Source organism: Momordica charantia (assembly GCF_013281855.1).
Source record: "Momordica charantia cultivar OHB3-1 chromosome 3 unlocalized genomic scaffold, Mcharantia_2.0 BLBB01000003.1, whole genome shotgun sequence".
NCBI classification, from domain to species: domain Eukaryota; kingdom Viridiplantae; phylum Streptophyta; class Magnoliopsida; order Cucurbitales; family Cucurbitaceae; genus Momordica; species Momordica charantia.
Window position 1 is genome coordinate 18,829,247 of NW_028275161.1, and position 11,487 is coordinate 18,840,733.

Consider the following 11,487-nt stretch of genomic DNA (forward strand, 5'->3'; position numbering starts at 1 on the left):
CTTAGTATATCACTTGGAAATATATTTAGTATATCATACATTATAAATACATCAGATATATATATTATATGTATAACACGTACATTTTATGTATATCAGTGATATATCTGATAATGTATATCATTGGTACATCTGATATTGTATATTAGAGGTACATCAAATGTATATCAGAGTTACCTCGGATGTACGTTAGATATATATTTGATGTATATCATATACAAATTTACATTAGATGTATATCAGATATAGATTTGATATATGATATACATCATATGTATATCAGATATCGATATAGATCAGGCATATATCAGATATCATAAGGGTAAAATTGGAATAATAAAAATTTCGAAAAAAAAAATCAAATATTTTGCTATATTTGAAATTTTGAAAAACTATGACATTTTTTGAAATAGATCAAATATTTTTGCTACCCATTACAATTACCTTTTTTTAATTAATAAGTTAAGATTAAAAATCAATATTAATAAATTTTTTTTTTTTCACTCACCAATGGATTTCTTTTTCTTTCATTTTTTTTAATCCAAACAACAAATTTGATTACTTTCATTTAAAGTGTCTGAACAAGATAAATAACTTAAAATTATTTATCAAATTTCAAATTACACGATTTAAAATAAGTTATTATACTTTTAAATATTAATAAATACTTGTGAGACTTTATCAAGATAATAACAGCAATAATAAATACTTGTTATACTTAAGATTGAAAATTAAAATAGTTATTCAATACATTCTTCAAGTTAGGAGAAGTATCACACTCGAATTTTAAAGTTTATAGACTAAGGAGGTATTTGTGAGACTTTTGCCATTACGAAAATTATTTACCTTTTAATTGATATTGATTATGTTTGAAAATTTTGGTATCACTTGTACAGTCATTTGAAAAAATCAACTATACATAAATTTATTTTTTTAAAATAACTTGTTCCACCATCCATTAGAAGGGGTGATAAATCAAGTATTTTTGAAAAATAAGATTTAAGTATAATCGACTTGTTAAAAACGAAAATATATAAAATGAAGAATTTTCATATGAGAAAATACTTAAAACAGTAATTAAAGGAAAAAAAAAAATTCCAGAAATTTTCTGTTCAAGGGTATTGGGGTATTGAGGTCCTTTTCGTTACGTTTCGGTGATTCTGCTAGTCTCGTTCGTCTGATTGTTATGCCAAAGCAGAGTCATTGCCATGGCAAATGACATTCAACTTCTCGATAATTCCACCACAAAAGCTCAACCAATTGAATCCGAATCCGCAGGTGTGCGCTTTATGTACAAACAGTTACCTTTCTCTCCAAAATTCATCTTAAAAATTATCGTTTTCTTGAGCCCATGCCGTATTCTACTGCAGAAAGAGTTATTCTAAAGGTGTTCTCTCCTTAACTGAAAATAAGTGTATGCTCTAGCTTGAGATTGTAGCAGTCCGGAGTAAGCAATTTATTGTATACAAAGGGAATGGGGTTTTCTTGTATTTGTTTATATTACAGCTCTAAAAGGTCGATAGATTTCGTGCAGTGTGTATAAGAAGTTTTTCACATTTTCCTCTCCACTTTTAATTGGTGGTGGGGTGGAAAATGGGAGCCGCTAGTCATTGGACTTAATCTATTTCTGCTATAAGCTCGAAATATGGTTTCATATCTGAGATGTAAATAGCCCACAGCGTTGCGTGTTTCTCGCTTTATTTAAAGAAATTCGAAACTTTTGCTGAAGTTCGATTTCAACTCTTAGTTGTTTATTTTTCCAGAGAAACTTGAGGATTTTTAGTGTTATGGCTGCTAAATATTTGTTTCTTTATGCAGTTGGTTTAGATGAGTCCAAACTTCATGAAGGTGTTCCCAGACGAGGATTAGATTTTGATGATTGGACTTCGCTTATTTCGGAGACTGAGAAAAAGTATCCTGTAAGTTTTTCTCCAAAAGGGTTTCGTGGGCCGTTGAGCTGCATCTTATAAACCGAATCTTTCAGGGAGTTATAAACCTCAATTTTTTGTTCACTTGCTTGCACATAGCACTTTAATGGTGCGAACATCGCTTTTACGACCAAATTATCTTTTCTTCTGTCTGAATTATTCAAAGCATATTGATATCGGTTTTAAGCCGTTTAGTTATTTGTTTTCATGCTGAAGTTTGAACCACAGGTCCACATGATACCATTTCTTCTGGTAGAAGATATTTATTTCTTGATTGACTGTAATGAAATAAACTTGGGACTCATTTTCGGCTATCTTGTACAATTGACTTACTTTTTACAGTTACACACTATTATATGTTTATCTTCATAACTCCAGCCATTACTTGGAATTTTAGTCCATTTATTTCTGCGGTTTGTTGGATTTCTCAGCCCGATATGTTATTTACTATAAATGCAGGATGACATTGATAAAATATCTTTGGTATATGATTCCTTCTTGTCTGAGTTTCCTCTGTGCCATGGATACTGGAGAAAGTATGCAGCTCTTAAAACAAGATTGTGCTCTGTTGACAAGGCTGTTCAAGTCTTTGAACAAGCAGTTCAATCAGCAACTTACTCTGTCAGTATTTGGTTTGACTACTGTAGCTTCAGCATATCAGCTTTTGAAGATACATCTGACATTCGTAGGTAATTTCTGTGAGCTGTAGAAGCAACAAATAGCATGATCTAGAGATTTAGGGCGTGCATGGGTTGAAATGCCATTTTGTTTTCTAGGACTGATTATTTGATGTAAATGTAGAATTTAATTGATTATGTTTGTATCTTGGCCTTTGTTCTCATTTAGTTGATTTCCTCGTGCTAGGCAGTGGAGGAATAATATGTTCTTTTAACATTCATTTGTCCCTTGTACTGTGCTAGGAGTTTCCAAACTGTGAATCAAAAAGGTAACGCCCAATATAAATGCATGTGTTGGCGGGATTGAAATAAAAACCCTTTTGTCCTTTGATCGATAATTTTATTACTGCAAATGAAAACTGGGTGCCCACTGGACTGCATAGAATTTTATCTTGTTGGCATATTTTAACTTTTCAAGTATGCCTGTGGTGAAAAAAAAAAAAGCCTGTGGTGCTTTTCTTTTCTTCTGCCTCTACTTTGCATGTCCATTTCCTTTCCAAGTCTTCCTGTTTTTATTTTTTTCAGATTTAACAAATGGAGAAAACTAAACTTAGTAATGATATTACTCCAAAATTTATCAGATTGTTTAGGAGGGCAATATCCTTTGTTGGAAAGGACTACTTAAGCTATAGCTTGTGGGACAAGTACATCGCGTTTGAGCTATCTCAACAGCAGTGGGATTCTTTAGCTCTGATTTACATCCAAACTCTGAGATTTCCTACCAAGAAGTTGTCTTATTACCACAGCAGGTGTGTTGCTCTTTCTCTAATACTTCTTGGTTCCTTGACATGATTAAGTTGAAGATCATAGAACATTCTGGAAGCCATGAAAAAGAGTTACTTTTCTGCAAGCAAGTCTCCCTTCTATATTGTTGGCGTTATGCAATATCTTGCTTAGATGTACATTTACTTAGTAATAGAGTTAATGGACAGTATTGCATCTGTCAGTTTTAGAAAGTTGACTGCTTCTCTCAAAGAGAGTATCCAATCTGACACTGGGTGCAATCCTTCTATGCACACGGAATTAGAAGCTTCGCCTGATGGTGAAGTCCCCATCTATTGTACAGACTCTGAAGTAGCTTCAGTCATTAAAGACCTACTGGATACGTGTACTGATGCCACGACAAGGTATAGTGCACTAGAGAAGTATGTGCATGCTGGAGAGAAACTCTATGATGAAGCATGTCAACTGGAGGGAAAAGTTGTTCACTTTGAGCGTAAAATCAGGAGGACATATTTTCATGTAAAGAAACTTGATGCTGATCAACTGAAGAATTGGCATTCTTATCTGGACTTTGTTGAGATGTATGGAGATTTTGACTGGGTATGGTCTTGAATCATTCTGATGCTTAGACCATCATTTTCCTTGTGGTTATTTTTGTTTCATTTGAAGATCCCTTTTCTATCAGGCGGTTAAACTCTATGAGCGATGCTTAATTCCCTGTGCTAATTATCCTGAGTTTTGGATGCGCTATGCGGAGTTTATGGATTCTAAGGGTGGGAGAGAGATAGCAATGCTTGCTCTAGAGCGTGCAACAGAAACTTTCCTTAAGGTATACCTTTTTATGATGGGGAATTGTATTCTATGTTCTATATTTATGATCGTAATTTATTATTGCAATGAATCTTGTGTTTGCTTGTATGAGTAAAGTCTCTTGTCTTGTTTACCTTTTTATTGCCTGTTCTTTGATTGTTCCTTTGTAAGCATGAGAAACCTTGGAAGATTGTTAATGAGCGATGCTCCTTTTGTTGAAGGGTTTCTCTTTGAACTTATCTATGTGCCTATCCACTAAATAAAGGGCTGTTATATTTTGGGTGGAATGGTGTTTACATGGTTTTTTGGGAGTTTTGGAAGGCTAAGAATAGAATTATTATTATTTTTTGACATGGGTAGGACAAGGATCGTTACTTGATGACCTCCCTCTAAAAATTTAGAAAAAGCTTTTGTAACTCTTTGATCAAAATGTGATTCTCTCCAGCTTCTTATAAAGTTTTAATGTCTAGCTATATTGGATATTAGAAGCTTTTGCTTCCTCGCTTTATAGGAATCTTTGACTCAATTGCTTTATACATGACTGGTGATGCTTATGGCCATCCTTATGTGTTTGTTGCAGAAAGTTCCTGATATCCATCTCTTCAATTCAAGGTTTAAGGAACAAATAGGAGATTTATCTGGTGCACGTTCTGCTTTTCTTCAGCTTGATGCAGATTCAGATTTAGATTCTAACTTTGTGGAAAATATTATATTGAAGGCTAATATGGAGAAACGAATGGTATGAGAAACAGATTGGTTGTTGAATATAATTAACTCCATGCACTCACTTGGTTTGATTAAATATTGACTTAGGGATCTACTATTGCTTCTCAATGATGCAGGGAAAATCTACAGCAGCTTTTAATGTTTACAGAGAAGCACTGGAAATGGCTTTGATGAAGAAGAAATTGGATGTTCTGCCATCTCTGTATATTCATTTTTCTCGACTTAAATACACGGTATGAAATTTATGAAATCAACAAAAGTTGATTATTTGGGGAGATTTGAAAATTTTCTGGGAGATATTTAAATGATTCCTGCTGGTAATGTATGGTTTAACTGACTTTAAGTTTGGTATTATATGTCTTTGATCCTCTGTATTGTCTGCTGTTCTTCATCTGTAAACACTTTTCTTCTTTATATTTGTTCTATTGTGGTCAAGAATTCTCTTGTTATGCTTGTTAGATTTGCAGTTACCAACTTTGATTTACAGATTACAGGAAGTGCAGATGCTGCTATGGAAGTCTTAATAGATGGGATCAGAAATGTACCTCTCTGCAAATTACTGCTCGAGGTATTTATATTTCTTATGGAGCTAGTTTTACTGGTTAATATAAGGGATTGAATTCAGTTTCTGCTTCATAGTTCTATTCAGCTTCATGTTTGGCTTCTGTCCCTTCTACAGGAACTTATAAAATTTGTAATGATGCACAGAGCACCAAAGCTTATAAATTTAGTTGATCCCATTGTAGCTAATGCAATATCTCTCATTCAAGATGAATCTCAAGGCTGGAGCGAGCAAGACAGAGAGGATATTTCAGCTCTGTATTTAAAGGTCAAATTTCCTTTGATCTTTTAATGAGAAACAAATGTTTCTACGCGGTTTGATAATCACTTTGTTTTTAGTTTTCTGTTTTTAAAAATTATGCTTGTTTTTGTATTCTTTTATTAGGAAGGGTTTCACCACCCCTGAAAACATATTTGAATCCTAAGTCAAATTTCAAAAGCAAAAACAAGTTTGAAAACTACTTGTTTTAGTTTTAAAAAATTGGACTAGATTTTGGAAACGTTTATAAAAACCATATACAAAATAAAGGAACAGATAAGTGAAAGTAATGCTTCTAAGCTTAATTTTTAAAATCAGAAAACAAAGAACGGAATAGCTATCACATGAGGGCTTAATTATCAGTTTGTTTTTAATGTGATTCACAATGCAGTACTTATCTATCATTTAACTTGTGACCTAGGATCCTTCAAAAAAAAAAAAAACAAAAACTTGGGACCTAAACTAGAAGTTAAATAATCTATTTTTTTACCACTATTGAGTGCTAAGCAATCTTTCCTTTAGATGTATTCCAGCCAAACGTTTTTTCCCCCAAGAAACATTTCATTGAGAAAGCCATGCAGAATAAAGTTATTAAAGTCTTGGTTGTAGAAAAGTTTAGGCAGGTATACAAGAAAGAGCTAAAAGGTCTTCTCAAATCCTAAGATTTCTCTCAAAATTATTAATGGAAGAGAATTGTATTTGGGTCTCTCTTTTGGATTCAACCACAACTATTGAGTTTTTCAAGGACCAAGGTCCAAAGAAAAATTTTGATTTTCTTAGGAATCTAAGCTCTCCAAACGCACAAGAAAGTAGTTAAAAGAATACCTTGTTGGGCTATTTTAAAGTTTCTGAAAAGTGAATTTCAGGAAAAAGGTTAGGTACCAGTAACACAATTATCGCAATTCTCCACTTATCAAGAAACAGAGCCGCTCTGTAGTCTCTTCATTGTTAAGATATCTTCTATGACCAAGCTCCCATTCCACATATCATAAATTCTCTTATAATGTGAATTTAAGACAAAGGAAGGTATTAGAAATCTTGAGGTAACCATCTTGCCAAGGTTTGCTTCTACTTCCATCCCCAACCTTGAGAAAGAAGCCATTCTCACATGAATTTCGTGACTAGATATGAAGTTCATGGAGTTACTGCAACTGAGATAGTTGTTGCCTGTAAACCAACCAAACCGATTGCTAACATGCTTGGCCGTAATCTACTTCCATCCTCTTCATTAAGTCTTTACCACAAAAAGTTCCTTATAGCTGTTTCGGAAAGTTTTTAGAAATGGAAATAACCATCTAAGTATCTATGAAATTATCTCATTTCCTATCTCATAAAATAAAAGAAAAAGGGAATAAGCGATGGGGATGTTAAAAACAATAGCTCCAACCTAACCAATTCCTTTCAGTTTCAGTTCAATGAAGTCGATATTATCTTGAATGTCCCAAATCAAAGTACCCGTCCTGATCATAAGAGCAACTATATCTTTTTAAAAATACAATATTATTATATTTCCTTTCTTATTGATGACTTTCATATTGTATCTGACGTACATAACAGATGCTGTGTGCTTTATCTGTAGTACACGGTTATGTTCGTGCTAACTTATCTGGCACTGAGCGCTTCTCTATGGCAGCAGGCAGTTGACCTTTGTGGAACCATCCATGATGTAATGAAGGTGTGGAATCGGCATATAAAATTGTTTCCACAGTCTATTAGACCAATGTCATATGAGGACCCTATTCCAGGGACAGAGGCCTTAAGAATTACCAAGGGAGGAAAACAAACAGCAGATACTACTGTACCCAACCAGCCAATCAACGATGGTGATTTTGATCCATCAACTCAGCTCTCTTTAGAAGACAATAAACAGTCTCCGTTAGAAAGCCAAAACTTCCAGAATGACCAATCTGCCAATGGGAATGAACCAACTTCCTACTCACTCGGAAATCACAATATCGATATGAAGGAGCCTACAATTGACCATATTAATTCTGTAGAAGCTGAAATTAGTGGACAGGCAAGAGTGCAGCAGACTTCTCCAAAAGTTCCTGAGCATTATGGAGAAGGTGGAAATGGGGTTGAATTATCACCAATGCCTGTGGACAACTCAAAAGAAGATGACTATGGTCATGGTTTGGGACAGAGCTTGAAAAATATTTCAATTGGGAATCTTTCTTTGAACCCAAAGAATAATGACAAAATAGATTTACTCCCCAAAGCATCTCACCAAGGGGAAGCTCCATTGGAAAACAGCATGTCTAGTGAAAGTGTCAGCGATACAGATGAAGGGGCTTTGATGCACAACCCACTGGGTATCAGATCTTCCGGTTCCATCCGGATTTCTAATGAAGTGGCTAGTCCATCATCGTCTCCGAGTCATGATAAACATATACACACCCAAGAACCTTCACGGTTTCACATGCGTGGAGCTGAAAATAGGAAATGGCACCATAAACGTAATGCTGGTAACTTCCATCGTGAATCCCAACACCATTTTCCGGGACATTCACGAAGAAGGCCTCATCGAACGTGGCAAGGTTCTCCTCAAGACTACCAAGGAACTAAATCTGGTCAAGCACCAGATGGTCAAGATTATACTTCTGATTCTATTGCTTCACAAAAACCACAAATTGAACGAAGCAGCCAAGAACACAATCAGATTCAATCTGCACAGCAGCAGAACTTCCCCACTACTTCTCAGTCTCAACTTCCTTCTCAAGGTTTTACTCAAGAGAAGTCTCAATATCTTACCCCAAATGACGAGCAATATGGTCATTGGCAGAGTGGTCAAGCCCCACATACCTATGAACAGATGTGGCAATATTATTACTACCAGCAGCAGCAGCAGCAGTATCTTTTGCAGCAGCAGCAATTTCAACAATCACAGATTTTTCAGCAACAGTATCACCAGCAGCAACTGCAAATGCAACATCAATATTTGCAGTCTCAACAACAATATCCTTATGAGCACGTGCAATTACAGCAGCAATATCAAATTCAGCAGCAATTGCAACAAACTCAGCAACAGCAGCATTTACTCAGCCTCCAGCCGCAAGCAGTCTCCCAGACAGAGCAGCAATTATTTCAACAACATGAGCATCAGCCAGAAGAACTGGAGGAAGAAGAACAAAAGCCACACATGAAGCAGATTTCTTCGTTGTCCATTCAGATGCACACTGGTGGCCATGATCATCTGGTATGTTTCTGAGTATAGATAAACTGTTTATCCATGTCACTGAGGATTTGCCATCTATTGGGGGGGGGGGGGGGGGGGGGGGGGTGGTTGTTCTGCACCCCTCCCTCTTGTTGAATTTGTTGCAAATTAAACATATTTGCCTGTGAAGCCTGAGTATAATTGGCATAGTACTGAAAAACCAAAGCTATGATTTAGTTTTCTTGTGATGAAAGTGAGGACTGAGGAGCATTTCTAATATGCCCCTATGGTTTTTCTATCTTTCATCAGTATTCAAGTTCCGTTACATAACCACGAACTGTTCTTTTCAAGGCTAACCTGCATGCTGACTTTATAAATTGTTGAGTAGACATGTAATTAAAATTAAATTGATCAAATTCAAAGATATCCAAGTCTATCATAGATGTTTTACAGTTTATAATATATAATTTCATGAAGAAAAGTTTAATTGTTTTCCAATCCCCTGAATCTTACTACTCATTCCTCCTGTCTGTAGCCGATGATCATCGATTATTTCATGCCATGTGACCCAAATACTAAAGTGTTGTTTATCAATTGACCAATCTTTACGAAATTAGCATTCCAGTTTCACATCTGGTGTATCCAATTGGGAATCCTTGCATGTTGAAGTTATGAGCTTGTTGTATTGATCTATCATATTAGGCAATCTAACCTGTGGTATTCTGACATAGCAGGATTCTTGACAAAATAGTGGTAACCTGGGCTACCAATTGAGGCGTCTGTGGTAAGTATATTAGCTCATCAGCTGAGCTAACCAATCAGTAGACAGTAGCATTGAAAGTTAAGGTGGAGCTCGTGGATTATTTTTTATTCAGTCTGAAAAAGTGCACTGACAGTATTTTATTTTACCTGCAGTGCTTATGGTCTACTTCACTCCTGAATCTTCAGCGAGAAAAAGTTTACAAAGTAGGGTCCATAATTTTACAATACCTCCATCTTCTCTTCTTATTTGTCTTGTACATTAACATTAGCTGCAATCTAAAAAGCTAGATGGCAGGTTTGGCCTTGCATTTCTGAAAGAGAATGGAAAAGAGAAATCAAGGAAGTCAAAAGTAAACTTTTTGGGATAAATATTACATCATAAGCACAAGAGAAGGGATTTAAGCCGACCTACGACCTATAAGGAGTAGATACCCGATAGCTATTGAGCCACATTCAAGTTGGCAGGTCAAAATAAACTTGATATACCCAACAGTATTAGGGACATTTAAATCATTTGAAGATTCAGTGTTTGAAAGGACAAAGCAGAGGCATGAATAACTCCAATCATTCCAGCAGAGGTTAGGTTGTAATGGACTATCTTCCATCGAAACAGGACCAAGTTCTTCAATTCCCTCGAAGGATTAGTCTTGGCCCATGGTTCCTTGATGGGCCATGGCTGTCTGCTCAACTCTCATTGGCGATGCTGAAGAATTAGGTGCTGAGGCCATGTGTCCAATTCTTTGCCCACAGCAGAGGGTTTAGTTCTGGAAAAATTCGGCAAGAGCAAGACAAAGGAACTGAGACGTGTGAAGTTATTCTGAAAACTGTCAAGAATGTGGTTAGTGAAGCAGCAATTGCAAGTGGTCAAAGGGAAAGCAGGAACTTGCCTGGCTGCTTATTCCGAAAGATTCTAAATTTTAAATTTGTTGTATTAGTGAACTACAGCTGTGATGTTTATGCTTTTTTCGATGGATTTGGTATGAGTTTTTAGAATGGTCAAATATACTTTTTTTTTTAGCTAGTTTTCACATCGATGGTTTTACCATTTTGATTTTTGCGTTCTTATAAACATTTTTTATTTTATTTTTCCGACACTAATGATTATCCAGTTATTAAACAACGAGAGTTCATAAAATTAGTGTACGTATTGCTTTACTTGTGCAGGTGTAGGTTGAATTTTTGTTATTAGTAAGGGCATGGTTGCTCATTTGAATTCTGTCTCTTATTTTTAGATTTGATTAAGTGAATATGCAATTGGTAGAGTTATTTTTTAAAACTGTTTTTGAATTCTGCAATCTAAACAGTAAGATTTTTATGTTTTCGAATCAATATTTTCTATCACAAAACCAATTGAATAGTAGTCCACCTATGAGTTTTGTCCTTTATTAACGTGGAATTCTTAACCTTTTAGATTTTGAATTTGAAACTTTAAAATTTATAATTAAATTTAAAAATTTAAATAATATTTTTTATAAATATATTATTTCAAGTTATAAACTTATTTTATTTTTATTTAAATTAAAACATGAAAAATATAATATATTATAAATTATAAAACAAATAATTATACAAAATTTATAAAAAAATGTTAATAAATTAATTAATATTATTTTAGATTAAATTAAATATTTTGTAACTAACTACTAGTTTACAAATATGTTGCTAAACATGAGTTAGAACAATTTTTTATTTCAATTTTCAAAACTACTTTAAAAAACATATATGGAAATACTTAAAAACCATATTTTTGTTTTTTATCACTAACCAACCAAAATACACAGTTATTATTATTATTATTTTTTTTTTCTAATAAAAAGACTATAATTTTTTTTGTTATTATTTAGTTATACTATTAAAGTTGATGACCAAAGTACAATTTCACATCTA

General features: G+C 34.4%; 1 protein-coding gene across 12 annotated transcripts; it reads left to right on the forward strand.

Moving 5' to 3' along the window:
• The first annotated feature begins 1,118 nt into the window (after positions 1 to 1,118).
• Positions 1,119 to 10,628, forward strand: PRP39-2 (Tetratricopeptide repeat (TPR)-like superfamily protein). 12 transcript variants are annotated; one of them, XR_015789746.1, is made up of 14 exons: positions 1,137 to 1,291; positions 1,819 to 1,919; positions 2,388 to 2,617; positions 3,187 to 3,354; positions 3,553 to 3,928; positions 4,014 to 4,157; positions 4,719 to 4,877; positions 4,981 to 5,097; positions 5,352 to 5,432; positions 5,544 to 5,693; positions 7,264 to 8,880; positions 9,570 to 9,622; positions 9,754 to 9,804; positions 9,889 to 10,628. XR_015789746.1 is itself a non-coding variant. In XM_088121735.1 (13 exons), exons 1-12 carry the CDS (start codon positions 1,216 to 1,218, stop codon positions 9,579 to 9,581), a joined length of 3,231 nt encoding a protein of 1,076 aa, XP_087977861.1. In that variant the 5' UTR covers positions 1,137 to 1,215; the 3' UTR covers positions 9,582 to 9,622; positions 9,754 to 10,628. The 12 variants fall into 12 exon arrangements, 6 of the variants coding, with proteins under 6 accessions (XP_087977863.1, XP_087977861.1, XP_087977860.1 ...); XR_015789744.1 differs by having other exon boundaries at positions 9,896 to 10,628; XR_015789748.1 differs by having other exon boundaries at positions 1,138 to 1,291; positions 9,573 to 9,622.
• The last annotated feature ends 859 nt before the right edge of the window (positions 10,629 to 11,487 follow it).

What these genes read in the sequence shown, in the direction of transcription:
- PRP39-2 (XM_088121734.1), top strand. Translation starts at nt 1,216, where the DNA reads ATGACATTCAACTTCTCGATAATTCCACCACAAAAGCTCAACCAATTG. An exon ending in TGTATGGAGATTTTGACTGG is followed by an intron (nt 3,929 to 4,013) that starts GTATGGTCTTGA and finishes CTTTTCTATCAG; the next exon opens with GCGGTTAAACTCTATGAGCG. An exon ending in TTTCAGCTCTGTATTTAAAG is followed by an intron (nt 5,694 to 7,263) that starts GTCAAATTTCCT and finishes CTTTATCTGTAG; the next exon opens with TACACGGTTATGTTCGTGCT.